This window comes from Leptodactylus fuscus, chromosome 3, assembly GCF_031893055.1.
Source record: "Leptodactylus fuscus isolate aLepFus1 chromosome 3, aLepFus1.hap2, whole genome shotgun sequence".
NCBI classification, from domain to species: Eukaryota; Metazoa; Chordata; class Amphibia; order Anura; family Leptodactylidae; genus Leptodactylus; species Leptodactylus fuscus.
Genome location: NC_134267.1, coordinates 88,050,340 through 88,071,973, shown reverse-complemented (window position 1 = coordinate 88,071,973; position 21,634 = coordinate 88,050,340). Strand labels below are relative to the sequence as shown.

General features: G+C 40.1%; 1 protein-coding gene across 1 annotated transcript; it reads left to right on the top strand.

The window, feature by feature from the left end:
• The first annotated feature begins 3,270 nt into the window (after positions 1-3,270).
• SMIM28 (small integral membrane protein 28) lies at positions 3,271-16,563 on the top strand. Its single transcript, XM_075266614.1, has 2 exons — positions 3,271-3,578; positions 15,630-16,563. The coding sequence occupies exons 1-2, from the start codon at positions 3,468-3,470 to the stop codon at positions 16,017-16,019; spliced, it is 501 nt and encodes a 166-aa protein (XP_075122715.1). The 5' UTR covers positions 3,271-3,467; the 3' UTR covers positions 16,020-16,563.
• Positions 16,564-21,634: the final 5,071 nt, after the last annotated feature.

Genomic DNA, 21,634 nt, shown 5'->3' with positions numbered 1-21,634 from the left:
CAGTATGTCGACACAGACTATTGGGATACCATCACAGCAGAATACAAACTAGTAATAAAGATATAAATGATTGTGATAATATCAGAAAAGGACAAAGCCTGACTATAAACACAAATAGACACAATTTATAAAAAGTAAGCATTATCAAACTAGGGCAAAGCTAACAAAATCATTTGTGACGTCATCATATGGAGATGTCTTAAGTTCTTAACCCCTTATATGCGCTGTGTCCTGGCTGTTGTGTTCTGCCTAAACATCTTTTGCCCTGCTGTAGTGTTCAACTCCATCTCTGCATACAGCTAATAATGCACACAAAGGGAATTTTATTAAAACTGGTATTTATTCCGCCATTTTTCATTCCCACAACTGGTGTAAAATGCTCTTAAATTGTTGAAAGGATCTGACTTGATCTTGCAAGGTCCTGTGTGCAAAATAGGATTGTGCTCCTATCACAGACTCACAGAGATTTTGTGTGGGAGGTATAATAAATCTATTGGGCCAAGTTGTCTCTGTCCTGCTCCATCCTTCATAAAATGTACAAAGTGGTGCATTTTTGGCACAAACCTTTGTGCTACTTTTGTGCCATTTTTTGTAAATTCCCTCCAGTGGTTTTTGCATCATCACAAAGAAAGCAATTTAGTAGTAAAGACAAATTCCACTCTAGACCAAGACCACTTGTTGCCCCTGGATTCTCTAAACAATATTGAAGCTTACACTTTTTCGAGTCTACAAATAGTGTCGAGTTCAAATATTTGGGAGTGTTGCCTTCTTTACAACTGTCAGACTATGAGATAGTTAACTTGTCTCCATTACTGGCTCCAATTCAAACAAAAACTGGATGCCTAGGTGAAACTCTCAGTGGTGGGGAGAATTAACCTTATCAAAATGGTCTGGATGCCACACATCTTCTACTTGCTCCATAACGCTCTGCTCTTTTTAGATACTTTCATTAAAATCAACTGACTTTTCCATGGTCTGAACTGGAGAAATAATTTCCACCAACATCAGACGGGAGACTCTGCAGAGGTGCAGAAAGTGGCTTAACACTACCTAATCCTCGGGTTTATAGAATACTCCCAAACTCAGCACCTTCATGGATGGGGCAAGATTGTGGGGACCTTAAGAAAACCTTGTTACAAGGAGTTCTCTAAACTGGATACTAGAGATACAGAAATGTCAAATATCCACACAATGTTTCCCTACATTAGTATTACTTCATAAGGTTTGGTCACTTAAAGGAACCACTCAGTATATATTGGGGTGTTGGTTAGCCACCTGCTAATGATTAGGGAGGGATGGGAGATAGATCTTGGCCCCTTGGAGGAGATGTTGTGGGAGAAAATACTATAGAGGATTCCTTAACAGAAGCTTGTAAACTTTCACATTTATATGTGCTATACAGTATATAGTATACTCACAAATTCTAATATAACATAGGCTGGCAAGTTTCTGGTGTATGGTGGCAAAAATAGTTAGTAGAGTTTGTATAGTTAATGTTGAATTGCACTGTTTGTGTCTAACCTATTATTCTGAGATACGTGGCTAGAATGCTGTACATGGCATGTAAATTGATACCACAGCACTGGTACATGATAGAAATGATGATAGATGATAGAAAACCTATCCAAAAGAGAATTTGTAGCCAAAGTGGCTATTAAATTTGGAAAAACATGCATATATTAAGAGGAGAGGCCATGGCCATGATTTCATTCAACTGACCTTATGTCTTGTGAGCAAGTGAGATACATGAGACCTAACGATGCGAATGAGCAAAAATTGTGTGTGTGTGTCAGTGGGCTTGATATCAATGTAATATCCTCTACAGATCCACCAAGCTTAAAAAACTATGTAACATGCCTTATGGGAAGAGTCAACTAGTAGACCTCAGAATATAATAGTCATTCGTGGGGGACAAACCCCCAAAATTTCAGGTTCAAGTCGAGCCAGAAACTTTTTGAAAATCCGGGTTGAATCCGGATTAATCTGAATCCATTCGCTCATCTGTGGGTTCTAGATCTAACATTTTAGAGATATAGTACATACACTTTTTAGGAAACCACTATCTGTATGCATACAATAATTACAGAGAGATGAGAGTTGAATTCCTGTAGGAATACATTGTAATTTTATGGGTAAAATCTTTTTATTTCTTAAAAGTATTATTTAATATTTAATGTTTCCATTCAGAACAGTTATGTTTTATATATGTTTGTATTATTTATTTATAGGTGAAAACATAGGAAACAAAGGCATTCAATGGAAATTGCATTATAATATCTATTTTATGCTCTACAGCCAAAGCATTCAGTCATTTCATATTGCTCCGCTTACAGCAACAACACAGTAAACAGATGGGGAGTTCTATAAAGCAATCTATACAAAGGCTGTATTCACATATCTTCACATAGTATATGATCCGGTTTTTTGACAAACACAAAAGTTAAAAAGGATTATATGAACATATAAATAAATATAATAATAAAACACAAGTACTCTCTTCCTCTTGTATCCACTTCTAAAACTGAATCAAAACAGACACAAAAACTGCATGTGACAATCCAGCTGTATGCTGTGTATCTATTGCCTTCTCTTTTCAGATTCATTATCCCTTTTATGGGTCCTATGCTGGCAAGTATTGGAGAGCTGTACACAATATATCGGCATGACACATCAGTAACTGCTCAAATGGGGCATTAATGAGAACATGGCATATTGTACGTAAATACCGCAGTGACATAATACAGGTAAGTAAATAAAAGCAGCAAGGAATGAGTTAACCCTAGTCATTAGGGTGGACTGTTAGCACTACTAGTCCATGATTTTTGCAGTCTTATCGTAATCATATCTTCCAAATAGCGAAAAGCTCTTATAGGCTAAAAGCTTTCCGCAGATTTATCATTAACATCGAATCGCTAATGGTTCTAAATAATTCAGCATGTCACTTAGCCCATGTCCTTGCTGCCTCTGACCTTTCCTGCTCTTCCCTGTAGAGCATTCAGTGTATACATCTGTGCATCACACACTACAACTTTACAGGGAAACACATTTTGTTGTTTTCCTTACAAGGGGTTAATATGCTGACTCTTTTTTTTTTTTTTTTTACTACAGAATCTAAATGTACAAGGTTATTTGTCTAGAATCAGACCATGTGCTTGGCAATTCTCCTTTAATAATCTTAATAATCTTAATGCGGAGTACTAACCAATCACATCTCTGCCCTTCCCTGATACCTGATGCCAGCTTTCTGGTAATGTAGGCCAGTGTAACAAATCCACAGAGATTGACTTGGGCTGATGGTGTAGCCTGGCTGGGTTTTTTCACTGTTGTTAATAACAGTGAGAGAATTTAAACCAATGATCATTAGCTTCCAGGCCTCCAGTTGTGTTGGGGCAGACGAAGACTGGGATTGTGGGAAAATCAGCCATTTGTGGTTTGGAATTTAGGCAACAGAAGCATCACTTGTCACAATGCGTTGGCTCTTGGATAGTAGCTGGAGTAAATTTGGACATGCAGGAAGGGGCACCTATGAGTGGATGACCAGTGAGCCTGCGGTTCCCCTGGTTGAAACAAAGTTGCAGGTAGGTACGCTGCTCACATGTAGTTCATTACTATGTTCTGTAGACTTATATAGGGTCAGGAATTTTCATTTTTTGTATATCTATAGTCATCTTAGAACTATTGATATAAGCTTTGCGTGGTTTTTAATATTGCAGCTTTTTTATAGTTTAGTGTAAAAGGATCATATATTTAATCCTAAAGCAAATATGTATATCTATTATATTTCTATTCATTACTGAGATTTAATTTTCTATTATTATTACTATTATTACTACTACTAATAGTAATAATACATTTATTATTTCATTTATTTCATTTAGAGATCCAGTATTTCCATGTCTCTGTATATATGTGTTTGTAGCTATCAATTTATATAACATAGAAATTAGAAACCTATAATGACAATATTTATGCAAAAATAAAACACAAAGTACAGGAAGTACATCAATAAACTTATCAGAAGTTTGGTATGTGTTTTATACTATAGGACATGAATAAGGATAAAAGGACTTCATACATTTATAAAGCACAATATATTCTAGATTATTCTGCATTAATATGTTGAAGTAACCTACATAATAATACATGATATTATATGGAATGGTAAACTATTGTGATAGAATATTCTGTCTAAACTAGTCATTATAATTGTATGACCTGAACACAGGAGATGGATATACCGTACACAAGAAAGACAATTGTATTAAAAAGAGGATTTATAGATCAACAATTATAAATCTCATAATTCTATAGTATAAATACTAACAAGTCCAAGGACAATTCCATAAACCAGAGATATGCCCAGTGCTAATAGCTAAAGCTGATAATGCTGGCAGAAGTTCCTGTGTAAAGAAAGTAACTTATCTCCATCGAACATACAACATTTCATGTAACTTACCAAAGCAAAGTTAACAAATAATAATGCCTGGCATTAATAAAATACATTTAGGGATAAGATATTAGGGTCAGCAACTACATGCTCTTGCGTGCGCAATAGTGTAAGATATAACACAAAATAACTCCAACTATTGATTCATTCAAAATGAAAACAGAAGATAACATACTGACAGATCCGAGCACTAAACTGTGCTAGAAATTTCTCATGAAATCCTAAATAAGGCTCACGGCATATCATTTTATAATGTGTTTGGCCTATAGCAGCAAATTTTGAACATTATATACATAGCTTACAACCCTCTGAGCTGTTACCCCTGAATTATAATGCATGATGGCATTATATTACATTATAATATAAAATCACCACCTCTGTATATTGCAGTATATTATTATTATTATTATTATTATTATTATTATTATTGTTATATAATATGCTATTCATGCTCGTTGTAATACATATGTACCCTTATTTTATTATTATACATCCCTGTCACTTCTGTATATTGTAATCCATTATTATGTATTGTAAAATAATTTATTATACAACATCATCACCTCTATGCTTTGTACTACATTATTATATAGCATTAATCATGTATAATGTAATGCAAATAATCATTACCCAGGTGTATTACATCTTGGCCCCTGTGCATTATAATGCAATATTTTCTATCATCACCCCTGTGTACTTTATAGCATCATCGCCTATATGCATTGTACATCTCTATTATATAGCATCAGCGCCTATATATATTGTACATCTCTGTTATATAACATCATCGCCTATACGTATTGTACATCTCTATTAAATAGCATCATCGCCTATATGCATTGCACATCATTATTATATAGAATTACCACCTCTATGCATTGCACATGTCTGTTATATAGGACAGTAACGACTATGCTTTGGATATCTCTATTATATAGCACTGTTACCTCTATTCATTGTACATCTCATTAAAAGGCTGGGTTCACATATCCATTGGAGAATTTGCCGCAGAAACTACAGACACTGCACAGAGGATTTTTTTATCCACCGTTTTCAGTTTGAAAATGGCAGACACTCAGTGGACCCCATTATAGTGAATGTGGTCTGCCAGTGTCCATATGTAACCGCTGTTTTAGTAGATCACAATGCTAGTGTGAGCCTAGCCTAAACTGTATCATAGACCCCACCATATATTAACCCCTTAGCAACCCATGACGTACTATTGCTTCATGGGCGCTAGGTACTTCGCGCACCATGACGTAATTCTACGTCATGGAGCGCTCACCCGCCCACTAGCTGAGCAGGCGGAATCGGCAAACAAGCGGTTGCCGGCGTTTCTGTCCTCCCCCCTCCCCCCCCCCGGCACCCCCCCGCGGCAAGATCTGGGGGGTGCCGGTATGTCTACTATGCAGTCTGGGGTCTGGTTAGTGACCCCAGGCTGCCCTGAGCCCCCGTTACCTGGTTGATGCTGCCAGGTCTTCTGGAAGTGAGTCTGTGCCGCCTGCACAGCGTACTTCCTGTTATGCCCTGTGAGACACATGCAGCCTGTGTCTCACAGAGCATAATACAGGATTAGTGATGAAATCATCACCGATCCAAGAGTCCCATAGAGACACATGAAAAAGTAAAAAAAAAAAAAAAAGTGAAAAAAATAGTGTTTTCAAACAATTAATAAAGTTATAAAGCCCCAAAAATTTATTTTTTTCTTTAGAAAATGAATTATATAAAAAAAATAAAAATGAATAAAAACAATACATATTTGGTATCGCCACGTCCATAACAATCTGTACAATAAAACGGAAGCAATATTTAATGTATACGGTGAACAGTGGAAAAGAAGGAAAAAAACTGCCGGAAGTAGTGATTTTTCGCCATCTCACCTTACAAAATATTCTATAAAAAGTGATCAAAAAGTCATATGCACCCCACAATAGTACCAATAAAAAGCGCAGGTTGTCCTGCAAAAAATAAGCCCCCAACCAATACTGTGAACTGAAAAATAAAAATGTTACGCCTCTCAGAAGATGACGATGCAAAAATCACTGATTTATGTCCCCAAATGTGTTTTTCTTCTGCAGAATTAGTATTGCATAAAAAAATAATATAAATGAGGTATCGCCGTAACCGTACCGACCCGCAGAATAAAGGACACATGTTACTTATACTGTACGCTGCACGCCGTAATCATACCGACCCGCAGAATAAAGGTCACATGTTATTTATACTGTACTCTGTATGGCAAAAAATTTAAAAGGTAAAACGCAATACCGGAATTGATTTTTTTTTTTTTAAATCCAGCAAAAAAGAGTTAATAAAATGTATTCAGTAAGTTGTAGGCACCCAGAAATGGTGTCATTACAAAATGTATCTCATCCCGCAAACAACAAGCCCTTATATGGCCACGTCTCCAGAAAAATAAAGAAAATATAGCATCTATTAATGTGAAGACAAAACCCCCTAAATCATCAAATTATTAGAACACAACTGGCTGCGGCAGGAAGGGAATATATAAGCTGTGCGAGCGAATATCAGGGGACATCCCAGATTTACAGCTTATGAGGGAAAAGACAACAGAAGTGACCCCCAAAATGACCCCCAGAGTGACTCCCCCAATCATAGGAGCTACTGGGACATAGTAGGGAATTCGGCGTTTGCAATGTACTCCACACCGATTCCATATTCCCTCTTCGCCATCCGCTGTGCAGTCACGTCTGGAATACTAATACTCACTATACCCCCTGATAAATTCTTTGAGGGGTGCAATTTTCAAAATGAGTTCACTCTTTTTGGGGAATCCACTTTTCTGGTACCTTACAGGCTCTACAAAGATGATATGGCGTTCAGATACCAAACATCTGAATCTGTACTCCAAAAGCCGCATCGTGCTCCTTCCCTTCTGCGCCCTGCTGTGTGCCCAAACTGCAGTTTATGCCACATGTATGATACTGGTGTACCCCCGGATAATACACGTAATGTCATATGTGAGTATAAACTGATATTAGGGTACATGTATGACATTGGTGTACCCTGGATAATGTACGTAATTTCATATGTGGGTATAAACTGACTTAGACGGTTTGGTTTTTGGATGCCATGACACTTTTGCAGAGACCCTAAAATTGCCCCTACAAAATAGGGTCACTTCTTGGGGAATTCCAGTTTACTGTCACCTCCAGGGCTCTGCAAAAACAACATAGCGCCCAGAAAATCCCTCTAAATCAGTACCCAAAAGCTAAAAAGCGCAGTGCGCAGTTTACACCCACATATATCATTTTTTGCCCCTCGGGATGGCCCCTTAATAGTTTTAGGAGTGCAGGTCTCTGACAACACAAAGTGGGTGCAACATATTGGGCACTGAAATGGCATATTTCTTTAAAAATTTCAATTTTCAATTTTTGGGAAGCATTTTTAGTCTCAAAATGATAATACCCCTTGCTATATTCCTTGACGGGTGTAGTTTCTAAAATGGGGTAACTTTTGAGGGGTTTCCATTGTATTGATACTTTAGGGGCTCAGCAGATGCGACATGGCACCTGAAAACTATTCCAGCAAAATCTGCCCTCCAAAAGCCAAATAGCGCTCTTTCCATTCCAAGCCCCGCCATGTTCCCATACAGCAGATTATGGCCACATATGGGGTATTTCCGTGTTCAGGAGAAATTGTTCAACAAACTGTCGGGGGGCTTTTTCTCCATTAACCCCTTGTGATAATGAAAACTTTGGGGATAAAGTGACATTTCAGTCATTTTTCATTTACACATTCCAATGTTAGTAAAATCTGTGAAACAGCTGTAGGGTCAAAATGCTCATTATAGTCTATCCCCCTTGATGAATTCTGTGAGGGGTGTAGTTTCTAAAATGGGTCACTTTTGGGGGGTTTCCATTGTTTTGGTCCTCTAGGGGCTCTGCAAATGAGACATGGTGCATTAAAAATATTCCAGCACAATCTGCTTTTCATACCCCCTGTGTTGCTCCTTCCCTTCCATGCACTGCCGTCTGCCAAAAATCAGTTTACACCCACATGTGGGGTATTTCTGTACACGGGAGAAATTGCACAATAAACTGCCAGATGCATTTTCTCCTTTAACCCTTAATTTTAGGTCTAAATGAATGTATTAGTGAATGTATTATCACCTACATATTATTTTTATTTTTATGAAATGCTTAAAGGGTTAACAAACATCCCAAATGCTGTTTTGAATGATTTGAGAGGTGCAGTTTTGAAAATGGGGTGATTTATGGGGGTTTCTATTATATAGGCCTTTATAATTCCTTTCAGAACTGAAGCGGTCCCTAAAAAATTAGTTTGGGGAATTTTCTTCTGGAAATCTGGAAAATCGCTGTTACACTTGTAAATCTTGTAACGTCCAAAATAAATTAAAAGACAAAAGATGATGCCGATATAAAGCAGAGATATGGGAGATAATATTTATTCATGTATTTGGATGGTATGACTATCTGCCTGAAAAGCAGAGAATTTCACACTTTGAAAATTGCAATTTTTTAAAAAATTTCCATCTAATTTCCTATTTTTTTTTTTATAAGTAAATACAAAAATATTGATTAGTGTTTACCACTAACATGAAGTATAATGTGTTACGAGAAAACAATCTCAAAATCACTTGTGTACGTTAAAGCGTCTCAAAGTTATTGCCATTTAAAGTGATACATGTCAGTTTTGAAAAAAAGAGGTCTGTTCCTTAACGCACTTTTGGGCTGTGTCTCTAAGGGGTTAAAATGTCTATATTCTAATCATTTTAAAGCTAATTTTTTATTTAAAAAAAAACTGATTCAAGAAAACTTATATGCAAACAATACAATCTATTTTGTTATATGATTGAAGATCCTGGAGAGCGGCTGTTTTTCTTTCTATTTATTAGAGGACTTTTTTTTTTTACCTGGATCCTATAAGAGCTTGCACCATTGCTTTTGTAATACATTGTGCTGCTTCAGACTTTTTCTGTTTCATGATAGACAGACAGACAGACAGACAGACAGACAGACAGACAGACAGACAGATAGATAGATAGATAGATAGATAGGAGATAGATAGATAGATAGATAGATAGATAGATAGATAGATAGATAGATAGGAGATAGATAGATAGATAGATAGATAGATAGATAGATAGATAGATAGATAGACGGATGGACAGACAGATAGATAGTTATGCAGTACACTATAGACATGGGGTTGAATGCAGTCACAGAGATAAACCAACCAAATCCAATCCATCCAGCTGCTGTGAAATGTTTTCTCTATGTCAGTAATAAGAATCAATAGCTATGTTCTGTCTATACACATAAAGACATGAGGGCCAGACAGTTTTATTATACCGAGTTTACAGTGATGAATTGGTTAAATGATACAAACAAGAGATGACATACAAACTGAGACTGCCCTCTATTTACTTGCCTGGATATGGTGAGCATTAGTATTTTAGTCTACCTTCAGTGACAAAAATGGATTCCGGCAGACTGTAAAGGTATTAGCTTTATATGGTACATTATTATTACTATTATGGTTATTTGGGCATTATTAACCTGAACAGATCACATGAATACTAAGGTAGGGTTCACACTACTGTTGGTGTCTACTCAGACAGTGTCCATTTAAAAAAAAAAAAAAAACAACAACAAAAAAACTGACACCTATCATAACGGATACAAACGGATAGTAACTGATGGCTAGATGGACCAACGGTCCGTTGCTAAAATCTTGTATGGACAATAACCACGGACATTGCTGAGCGGACGCCAATGGTAGTGTCACATGAGTGACACAAACTGAATTGTGTACCAAAATCTAACCACAATTTTCACAACCCAACAAGTGATTTCATGTTGCTGAATCTGAATTTCTACATATAGTATTGAGTATTGTAAAATAAGCCATCAAAAACTTTAGCCAGGGCCATTATGATAGGATAGGATGATACGTGAGATAAAGATAAGACTGCAGTCAGGAACCTAGTGTAATGAGCCTAAAAAGTGCCCCACAGTAGCCTCAAGGCAGCCACTTACCCTTCATAAGTCAATGCATTGGGCCTGCCTTGGGCCATGTGAAGTATCTCACATGTATCTTTACAAGGCCAATTATCTGGTCAATAATTGGAAATAAGTATTTTGGCCCACATATGCAGAGATCAGTTGGCAGTCGTGAAAATGTGTAATTGGAGAATGTGCCTCCGACCAGTGGCGTAACTAGGAATGGCGGGGCCCTGTGTCGAACTTTTGACATGCCCCCCCCCCCAAACCGATGCCGAAGACCTCGACCTACCCCCTCCTCCTCCTCCCTTAGTAGGCCCTGCACACAGTATTATGTCCATTAGTGGCCCCTTCACACAGTATTATGTCCCTTAGTGGCCCCTGCACACAGTATTATCCCCAATAGTGGCCCCTGCACACAGTATTATCCCCCATAGTGGCCCCTGCACACAGTATTATCCCCCATAGTGGCCCCTACACACAGTATTATCCCCAATAGTGGCCCCTGCACACAGTATTATCCCCCATAGTGTCCCCTGCACACACAGTATTATCCCCTATAGTGGCCCCTACACACAGTATTATCCCCCATAGTGTCCCATGCACATAGTATTATCCCCCATAGTGTCCCCTGCACACAGTATTATCCCCCATAGTGTCCCCTGCACACACAGTATTATCCCCTATAGTGGCCCCTACACACAGTATTATCCCCCATAGTGTCCCCTGCACACAGTATTATCCCCCATAGTGTCCCCTGCACACACAGTATTATCCCCTATAGTGGCTCCTGCACACAGTATTATCCCCCATAGTGGCCCCTGCACACAGTATTGTACCCCATAGTGGCCCCTGCCCACAGTATTATCCCCCATAGTGGCCCCTGCCCACAGTATTATCCCCCATAGTGGTCCCTGCACACAGTATTATCCCCCATAGTGGTCCCTGCACACAGTATTATCCTCTATAGTGGGCCCTGCACACAGTATTATCCCCAATAGTGTCCCATGCACATAGTATTATCCCCCATAGTGTCCCCTGCACACAGTATTATCCCCAATAGTGTCCCATGCATACAGTATTATGCCCCATAGTGGTCCCTGCACACAGTATTATGCCCCATAGTGGTCCCTGCACACAGTATTGTACCCCATAGTGGCCCCTGCACACAGTATTATGTCCCACTATGGACACCCATAAACAATTATTATACTCTGGGGTCTTTTCAGACCCCAGAGATTAATAATCAGAGACCCCGGAGAATAAAAACATTAAAAAAACAGAAACAGTTGCTTACCTGTCCCCCGGCTCCTAGGCTGTCGGCCGCCGCTCTTGTCCTGCTTTAATCACATCGGAAGTCACATGACCCGGGAAGCAGGCCCGGGAGGCAGGATCGTGGAGAGGTAAGTAACAGTATTTTTTAGGTTCCCTTACCTCTCCTGGTCCACCGATCATTATACTCGGGGGTCTGCAAAGACCCCCGAGTATAATGATAGTGTTTGTGGGGCCCACGGTGTCACTTGCCGATCCCTAATGGCCCGGGCCCTGTGGCAGCCACCTCCGCTGCCTCTACGGTAGTTACCCCACTGCCTCCAACAATAATGGAATGATCACACCAAACATTGCTCATTGGGAACAATCTTTAATGCGGCCATAGCTACCCGCAATGTCTCCTAGAGGCCAAGTTTAAACTGAAATGTTAATTTTTATTTTTTTTTAGTTAGTTTTAGAATGGCACTCTCTGTGGGCAGATTTACACCAAAGAAATGGGGTCAACAATAACTGATTGGTGGGGGGTAGGACACCCGGCACCCTCACCAGTCAGCTTATTCACTTTGCGCTGAGAGTTATGCCCTGTTCACATCTGTGTTGGTATTCTGTTCGGGGGAGACCGCATGTGCTTTACAGCGCTGTGCTGTAAAAGCACACGGGCCCCATAGACTATAATGGCGTCCATGTGCTTGCTGCCCACTGCCCGCACGAATGATGCAGACAGGAAAGTAGATTGGAAGCTACTTTCCTATCCGCAAGATCCCTGGCGACAAGCACACGGACCCCATTATAGTCTATGGGGTCCATGTGCTTTTACTGCACCAGCACTTGCAATTGCATTTGGTATTCCGTTCAGGGGGTCCCCATGCGGACTCCCCTGAACGGAATACAAATGCAGATGTGAACGAGGGCTAAGAGTTCTTTAAATGTCATCCAAGTTGCTACAGAAGATTGCAACTGGTTATCCACGGCAAACTCACTGGTGGCTAACCCGATGCCATCTTTCATAGTAACTTAGTGGCTTTCAAATGAATCAGCAAGAAAAATCTGAAACACTTGTTTTCACCAGGCACCCTAGCAACCACCAAAGTAATACTTACCTGCTCAATTCCATTCTCAAAATTCTCTGCCATCTTCAGGAGTCTCCCACTGCAGCCTGCACTTTATGTTCTCTCTCCTGAGCGTGGTTTGCCTCTGACCACTCTAGAAACAGTTAACTTGATCAATAACACTCTAAAGGGGAAGTTACAGAAAAAAAAAAACTTCAACAAAAATCCCTTTACTGGTTGTTACAAGCCTGAAAACCATTTTCTAGTGTATACCGGGATGGTTGCTTGGAGGTCGCACTAATAGATTCTCCTGTTCTGATTTCTATCAGGTTGGGTATTGTCATGGATTCAGATCACCACCTACATCAACATCAACATTTTATCTGGCTAGAATGTGTCAGCTATGTACGGACATGGAGAATGCCCAGCAAGGCACTTATGACACATTCCAAAAATCAGAAGCCATAGAAACCTTCTGATACAAACATGGACTACAATTACCCTCATTTGTGCTACCCCTGGACTAGTGACTGTCCTCCCCAGACCCCCATTTTATAGTAAGACTTAACTCCAAGTAGCCCCAGCTTAGTGAACCAGGGGGTGACTGTAAAGCTACAAGGCTATAAAATAGTGAATGGTAAAGTGTATGAAATAATATCCATTATAACTAAGCATCAGTAGAGTTAGTCCTGTCTTATGGATTTCAGACCATCATACCCATGACATTATGGCAGTGCTCCAGACTTTGGGCATAGCCAGTATAAAGTACAGTAAATATATATGTTATATACCTGTATATACAGGTATATGTGAATAAATAATTACATTTTACATTACTGCATAAATGTTTTAGGCAAGTATGCGAATAAAAAATGCGGCAACGTAATAATTCTTCCAAAAAACGTAATAGTTTATTTTTGTCAAATTGTATGAACAAGAGAGAAATTGAATTAATATTTTGTCTTCAAAACAATATCAATTCTTCTGTTGTATTGCAGCGGACCCAATTAGAGGGAATCGGAAGATGGGAATAGTAGTTGTAATGGTGATGTCAAAGGTAGGCCAAAGATATTTGACCAAGTCCTCATCTCACCTCCCAGACTGGGATACAAGAGGGGGGCTGCAAGGTACCTGATGGTGGTTGTGGTTTCCCCCAAGGTGCTTCCAATTGAAGAGGGGTCCTCTTGTACCCTGAACTTTGTTGTGGTGTTCAGAATGGCAATGATAGCAAGCGCAGGAATGACTAAGGAAGCAGTGGTGCAACTGTACAAAGATGAACTTTACTGTGGTAACACATGCAACTTCCCAATGGGGGTTGTACTTTTTTTTAGTAATTCGACTATGGTGGCTAATCCTGGACGCAGGATGAGGAATGCCCAGTATTAGATGGTGGTCTAGTGCCCTTCTCCATTCCCATAATATGAAGAATCTGCCTCACCCTATGGAGGCTGAGTTATATGAAGGCCCAGGAACCCAGATATCAGGAGATGAATGAGTTCCTGCTGGTTCCACAACCTAGACTTTCTCCAAAGGTTGGTTATTTTCCCTGTCTCAAGAATGTAGGTGGTTTGCTGTTGAGAAGTTGTTTCCCTCAGATAGCCAGACACAGTGGAAGGATTCAGTGGGGAAAATAACATAAGGGAAACTGCTAAACAGTACAATTATAGAGAAAGCAGAAAATAACAGATATACACATACTAGCCTCTGCCCGCAACTTCGTCTGCGTGTTGTTGGTGTCGATGATCCACCTATATTCAGAAAATTGCTGCTGTCGATGGTTCGCGTATTCCAGCATTTCGGAAGATCTCAAGCTGTCCTGCTGCTGAACTCATTCCTCACACCGTGCCTGTGATTGTTCCAGCATCTCAGCAGCTCTCTGGGACACCATGTCTCAGCACTGGAGCAGACCAGATAATATGCAATTGCTTGTACACAATGGACTCACTGATATCTGTGTGTTTACATAGAGAGATAACAGACCAGGCTTTATCAGAAGCTGAGAAAAGCTGCAGGCAAGAGCAATGTAATATTGTATATGAACATAAATTCATAACAGTCATGAAGCCATGTCATTTACCGGGATAAAATGTAGCCTATGTGTTAATCGAGGTTACAAACTATCTGTGTGTCAAATTTCATCCAAATCCATTCAGCTGTTTTTGTGTGAAAGAGTAACAAACACACAAACATCCAAACATTCACTTTTATAATATTAGTAGGATAGGATATACAGTCTCAGTGGCACTAACATAACAAAATAAAACCAGTTTAAGAAGTGTCCAATGGGATGCTGCACCTCTAGGTTCCCTCAAAAAGTTTGAAGGAACTCAGCAGTGAGATTGGAGAACTAACCACAGATCTTCTGGGACTGTAGGGCTTGCTGAAATCCTTCTGTCTCTTCATGTAATCCCAGATAGATCAGGGCTCTGTGAGGGCCATATCATCATTTCCAGGACACTGGCTTAGGCCCCACTTTGCGGAAATGCTTTTTTTGTTGCAGATTTTGCTGTGTTTTTTTGAGCCAAAGTCAAGAGTAGCTTGAAAAGGAATGGAGAATACAAAAGGAAGCTCTTATACTTTTCCCTCCTGTTATATCCACTTCTGGTTTTGGCTAAAAAAAAATGCATCAAAATTTGCAACAAAATAGCAACTTTTGTATAATGTGGGGACCTTAGTCTTTGTTTTCAGGTCTCAAATGGATTTTTCATATTAATGACATATTTCGGAGCAATAACTTCAAGTAATCATGATTTTCTAAGTCTCTCACATGGTGCTGGAGGAATTGTGACCCAGTCTTCTTTACAACGTTGCTTCAGTTCCTTGAGCTTTGCGAGCATTATTATTATTTGATGTATCTCTTCTTTCTTTTTTCAGAGCAAGCATCACAATCAAATCAGTTCCACCAAAGAAGACCTACAGCCATTCCTATGCATCATACTTCCTACAACAGCATTGCTGGTCATAGGGTTCTGTGCACTTTTCCTATATCGAAAGTGCCGTCGTAAGATCCCACAAGGTCAAATTTTTGCTATAAGTCTACAGGAGAGTCTTCCAGACAGAGAAATGGACTTCTTCCCCACTTTACCCTGGAGTACAGAGCCTTTTCAGTACTGTACATTGGTACCAGATGCCTCTTTTCTGACTATATGCTTACCACCCCCCTATGAAGAGGCAATCCTAAAGGCATCAAGTGATTCTTGTATCAGTATCTACCAGGATCCAGTGCCTCCATATGAAGAAAGAGCACGTAGATCAAGCAAATAACATTAAGACTTCAGAATGTACAGATTTTGCAACTGGACTTCGGCTGGACCTTGAAGTCCATGGACAAGTAATTATGTAGTAGCTTCCAATGTAAGGGCTTTTTACAATATAGATTGCACAATCTGCAACTGCATAATTTTTTTTATTGTATAAAGATCATGCAACATTCAGAATTTAGGGCTGCAATGCTTATAATAGCTACAACAATGACAACAATACTAACTCTGCATACATATGTGCTGTAAAGCTCTGGCACACCCTGAAAATAAAGGGCAGTCTGGATTGAACAATCCTGTTTTGGACTGCAGATCATTTGGGAAGCTGATCATGTGGGGGGTCCACTGCTGCCATTTGCCAGATGAACTGAATACTGGATGCTTGTCAGTGTGGTCAGAGAATTGTGTGTAATGCACCATAGAGATTGCATGAAGAGGGGTTATCTATCCCGGAATATAGCCTTTAAGGTGCATCAGTTTACAGTAATCTAAAATATAGATGTAAGATTTAATGCAATAGATTGTATAAGTGACCACGTCACCTAATCACAGTTAAAAAGGTTGCTAGGAGTAGAAGACCCTTTGGGTCAACTGTTTAATTTGGTAGTGCAATGATGGAGAACCTATGACACTGTGACACACCAAGACCCTTTAGGTGATACACATCGACAGCTACACTCCTGTCCTGGCCACCCTCCGTAGTCTCCTCTAGGTGGCACTACACTGATGTCATGGAGAATGCCAGGATGATACATACACCATCCTGGAGTTCTTCAGTGTTGGCTACCGTTTACCCTGAAGGCGGGAGTGGATGGCTACCAGGACTGGAGTGTGTACAGTTGAGTAAACAATATCGGCCATTACTCTGTGTTTGGGGATAAAAGGGGGTCATATACTGCAGGTGGGCTTTAAAAAAAGGGGTCATATACTGTGTGTGTGGGGGGGGGGTATATGGGTGTCATAAACTGAGTTTCATAAACATGTGTTCCTTCTCCCTGCAACAAATGTGAATGCTTGATCACTGGCATCATGCAGAATCTTAACTGTCTGTTTGTATAGATGTTCGACTTTTCAAGCGGACAGAAAAACCCGACATGTAGGTTTTTTCTGTCCGCTTGAAAAGTCGGACATCTTTACAAACGGACAGTTAAGGACAGGCACAGAGTGCAAAAGAACGCACCCAATTTAAATGAATGAAAAGTGTCACGGACACAGCTAGTGTCCGCTGCTAATGTCCGTGCAAGATTTTGATCGGACACTAACAGCGGACACTACCTGTCGGACAATGACGGTAGTGAGAACGCTCCCTAACTCTGTCACCCCATCTGCTTTTGTTACAAAATCTGGTTCCAAGACTTCCCAGTAAGGATGTGCTCACGTGCGTTTTTGCTCAAAAAGCACAATTTTTAATTGGAAAACTACATACACGTGACTTTGAAAAACACATTAATTTTTCAGATTTTTGAGCAAATACACACTCTGTGAACACAGCCTCAGCAAGGACAGGCACGGAGTGCAAAAGAACGCACCCGATCGCCATTTAAATGAATGAAAAGTGTCACGGACAAAGCTAGTGTCCGCACCTAATGTCCGCGCAAGAATTTGAACGGACACTAGCAGCGGACACTACCTGTCGGACACTGACGATAGTGTGAACGCCCCCTTAGTTGTAGTACTTACACTGTTTCTCAGCATCTGTCACTATATTGTGTGTGTGCATGTCTGTAGCAATTTGTGTTGGGGGATATTGGGGGCAAGTCTATTTTGGAGGTTTTATACACACATTTTATTTCTTTCTCTTACTTACATGTTTAGGGCTAATATAATACACAGTGCTCTACAGATATTCACAGTCAATATATATATAGATACACATGCATACTCATATATACAGTAGATACAAACACATAGATAAATATGTATACAGATACACATGTATATTTTATATATGTTATATATAGATATATGCATGGACATGTAAATATATACTGTATATATATATATGTATATATATGTAAATACATACATAAGTAAACTCATATACCCAAATTTATATATATATATAATGTATTATTATTATTATATAATATACAAAGCGACACACACAAGGTTCAGTGAGCGACTGCTGTGTAGGGCTGCCTGGAAAAGCACCGACACTCCCACAACGAGGAAGCATTACTTGAGCCTGAATATATGAAGAATGGTAAAAATGGTCAATATACACATAAAGGTACTCCATTTTGTTTGTTCATTCATATAACAAGTATTTCTTACCTTTAGTCACATTTTCTTAGTCCTAAAAAACCCTTATATGGATTCATCAATTTACTAAGCCTGGAAAACCTCTTTTACAATACCTTTTACTGGCTGACTAGTAGCTTCATCCATTATTGAAGAAAACTAATTTGTTTACATAGCTTGCACTTCCAACTTTTCCAGTTAGCCAACATATTGCATCTCTTTAACTAAAAATCTTTTCTCTGATGGTAGCGCCCTTCAACTATGCTACTATTGTGGAGATTACTTATTATTATTATTATTATTATTTATTTATATCGCACCATTAATTCCATGGTGCTTTACATTTGGGGGTTACATACAGTACACAAAATATACAGGTAGATATAATACTAACAATGACCGACTAGCACAGTGGGGTAGAGGGCCCTGCCCACAAGGGCTTACAAGGTAGAGTCAAGGTACAGACAGAGACAGAAGGAGAGGGGGGAGACTGTACAGATGGTGGCACGGTGATAGTGTTATTGGAGGTTGTAGGCCTTCCTGAATAGGTGAGTCTTCAGGGCCTTCTTGAAGCTTGTGATTGTGGGGGTCAGTCTTATGTGTCTTGGTAAGGAGTTCCAGAGTATGGGGGATGCACGGGAGAAATCTTGGAAACGGTTGTGTGAGGAGCGGATGAGAGCGGAGTAGGAGGTCATTGGAGGATCTGAGGTTACGTGTGGGCAGGTAGCCGGAGATTAGGTCAGAGATATATGGAGGCAACAGGTTGTGGATCGCTTTGTATGTTAATGTTAGTAGCTTGAATTCAATTTGCTAGGCTATGGGTAGCCAGTGGGGGACTGGCAGAGGGGAGCAGCTGATGAATGGTGAATTAAGCGAGTAGCGCAGTTTAAGGTGGACTGGAGGGGGGTGAGGGTGTTAGCTGGGAGTCCATGGAGAAGGGTGTTGCAGTAGTCTAGGCGGGAGATTATGAGGGCCTGGACGAGCGTCTTAGTTTCAGGGGTGAGGAAGGAGCGGATTCAGTGGATGTTCTTCAGTTGGAGGCGGCAGGAAGTGTTGAGGATTTGAACGTGTGATTTGAAGGATAGGTCGGGGTCCAGTGTTACCCCAAGGCATCGGGCCTGTGAGACAGGGGTAATTGTGGTTCCGTTGACTTTGATAGATGGGTCACATGGAGGGGCCATACGGGGTGGGGCAAAGATGATGAACTCCATTTTCTCCATATTGAGTTTGAGAAATCGGGAGGAGAGGAAAGAGGCTACAGCCGTTAAACAATCTGGAACTCTGGCCAGCAGGGAGGTAATGTCTGGTCCAGAGATGTATATTTGGGTGTCATCAACATAGCAATGGTACTGGAAACCATGAGATTCTATGAGTTGGCTTAGGCCAAGGGTGTAGATGAAGAATAGGAGGGGTCCTAGGACAGAGCCTTGGAGGACACCTACAGAGAGAGGGCATGGTGAGGAGGTGGTGTGCGAGTGGGAGACACTGAATGTGCGGTCGGTGAGGTATGATGAGATCCAGGAATGGGCCAGGTTTGAGATACCAAGGGATGAGAGAATTTCTAACAGGAGGGAGTGGTCAACAGTGTCAGGCAGAGGAGAGGTCGAGGAGGAGGAGGACAGAGTAATGGCGCTTGGCTTTGGCGGTTAGCAGGTCATTAGTGACTTCTGTTATGGCAGTTTCAGTGGAGTGACGGGGTCTGAAGCCTGACTGAAGTCTGTCAAAGAGCAGGTTGGACGAGAGATAGAAGGAGAGTTCGGAGTGGACGTGCTGCTCAAGCAGTTTTGAGGCGTACAGGAGCAGTGAGATTACTTTAACAAATCTATAACAATCGTAAAGCTGATACTAACTGATTCCCAGAGATAAATCAGAATGCCAATAATCCAGTCTAAGCAAATAAAGTCAATAGTAACACATGCAACAAAATCTACCCATTTTTGTGTCTGCACACGTAACAACTGACAGTACCTAGCAACTTTGTTGAATTAAGTGGTTAAAGTCTACGTGTAAGTAGGGGTAAATCACCACAATATCACCTCTTACCTTTTGCCCAGTTATCATGCCCTTGTTCCATATGGGGACAACATGTAACACCCTCAACTATTTTTCTGTTTCTTTGTGCCTGTGACCCATGAAAATATTCGTCTAGGCCCCCTATATTACCAAGAAGAATGGGTAAAAAATATGCAAATCTATTCTCCAGGATGTAATTAGGAGAATAAACCTCGCATCATGTCAGTAGGCTTATTAACTGAGTCATGCATGATGTTAAGGAGGCTGCCCCCTAGAGGGCAGCGTACAGAGGCACTGTTCTCCTAATTACATCCTGGAGAATAGATTTGCATATTTTTTACCCAGAATCCCTAGCGGAGCAGAAATGACTTGTAAGTCTCCGTACACCTATGTACGCACATACTCTCCCTAATGTGTATGATTATCCCCTGACCCAAGAAGGACATATTATTATCCCAAGTACACAATGGGTCCAAGATGGAGGATGGTAAATGTAAAAAGGAACCTATGAGACCATGATCATTTATATGTATAGGGACAACACACTGTAGTTCTAATGGTAGCCCTGCTCATATATTATGTCATGCCCTTTCTGACCTTAGAAAAATGAAGTGCTGCCAAGATTTTAGTCGCCATCTACATTACAGATCACTGAAAAAGAAGATCAGGATTCGTTTATGTGAAATATAAGACAAATCCTATATCAGAAAATGATGTCTAAAGCACAAAAATGATGTCTCCATTTTCTTCACTTAGACCTCTTACATTATGTCACCGCTCAGTTGTCTGTTGTCTCGGCACATTTCATCAGAGGTAAACCATTCATGTATTTTTAATGCTGGTTACGGTTCCTTCCCAGAAAGCATTATATAAACTGTGTGTATGCATTCCTAATGGCCATTAATATCAGTCATGTTTTTTTTGTTCAATATTTGCAAATATGTACAGTAAATATAAGAGAATAAGACTATTTACTGGAACACTATAAAGCTAAGCACTCTAGGCCCACATCTGCATTCGGTATTTTGTTTGTTAAAATGCGGTGAGCAATGAAATCACATGGACCTCATTGACTATAATGGGGTCCGTGTGTTTTCATTGCTCACCGCTTTTTAATGCATTTGGTATTCCGTACGGGAGGGTTCCCAAATGCAGATGTGAACCGAGCCTAAGGCCAAGCAATGCTGTCACTCCACACATTGGCATATTCTTATTATGTTGGTAAATATTTCTAAGTAAGAATCAAAAGAGGGACATTGTATTCTAGTGACTGTATTACAGTGGTACATCCCATCCAAACCAGAGGTCTAATGACTCAAACTAACATAGGATTCTATGGTTCTGTGTGTATGGGTCATTAGAATA

Coding starts and splice junctions, on each gene's coding strand:
- SMIM28 (XM_075266614.1), top strand. CDS start 3,468: ATGCGTTGGCTCTTGGATAGTAGCTGGAGTAAATTTGGACATGCAGGA. Junction 3,579..15,629: donor TGGTTGAAACAAAGTTGCAG/GTAGGTACGCTG, acceptor TTCTTTTTTCAG/AGCAAGCATCACAATCAAAT.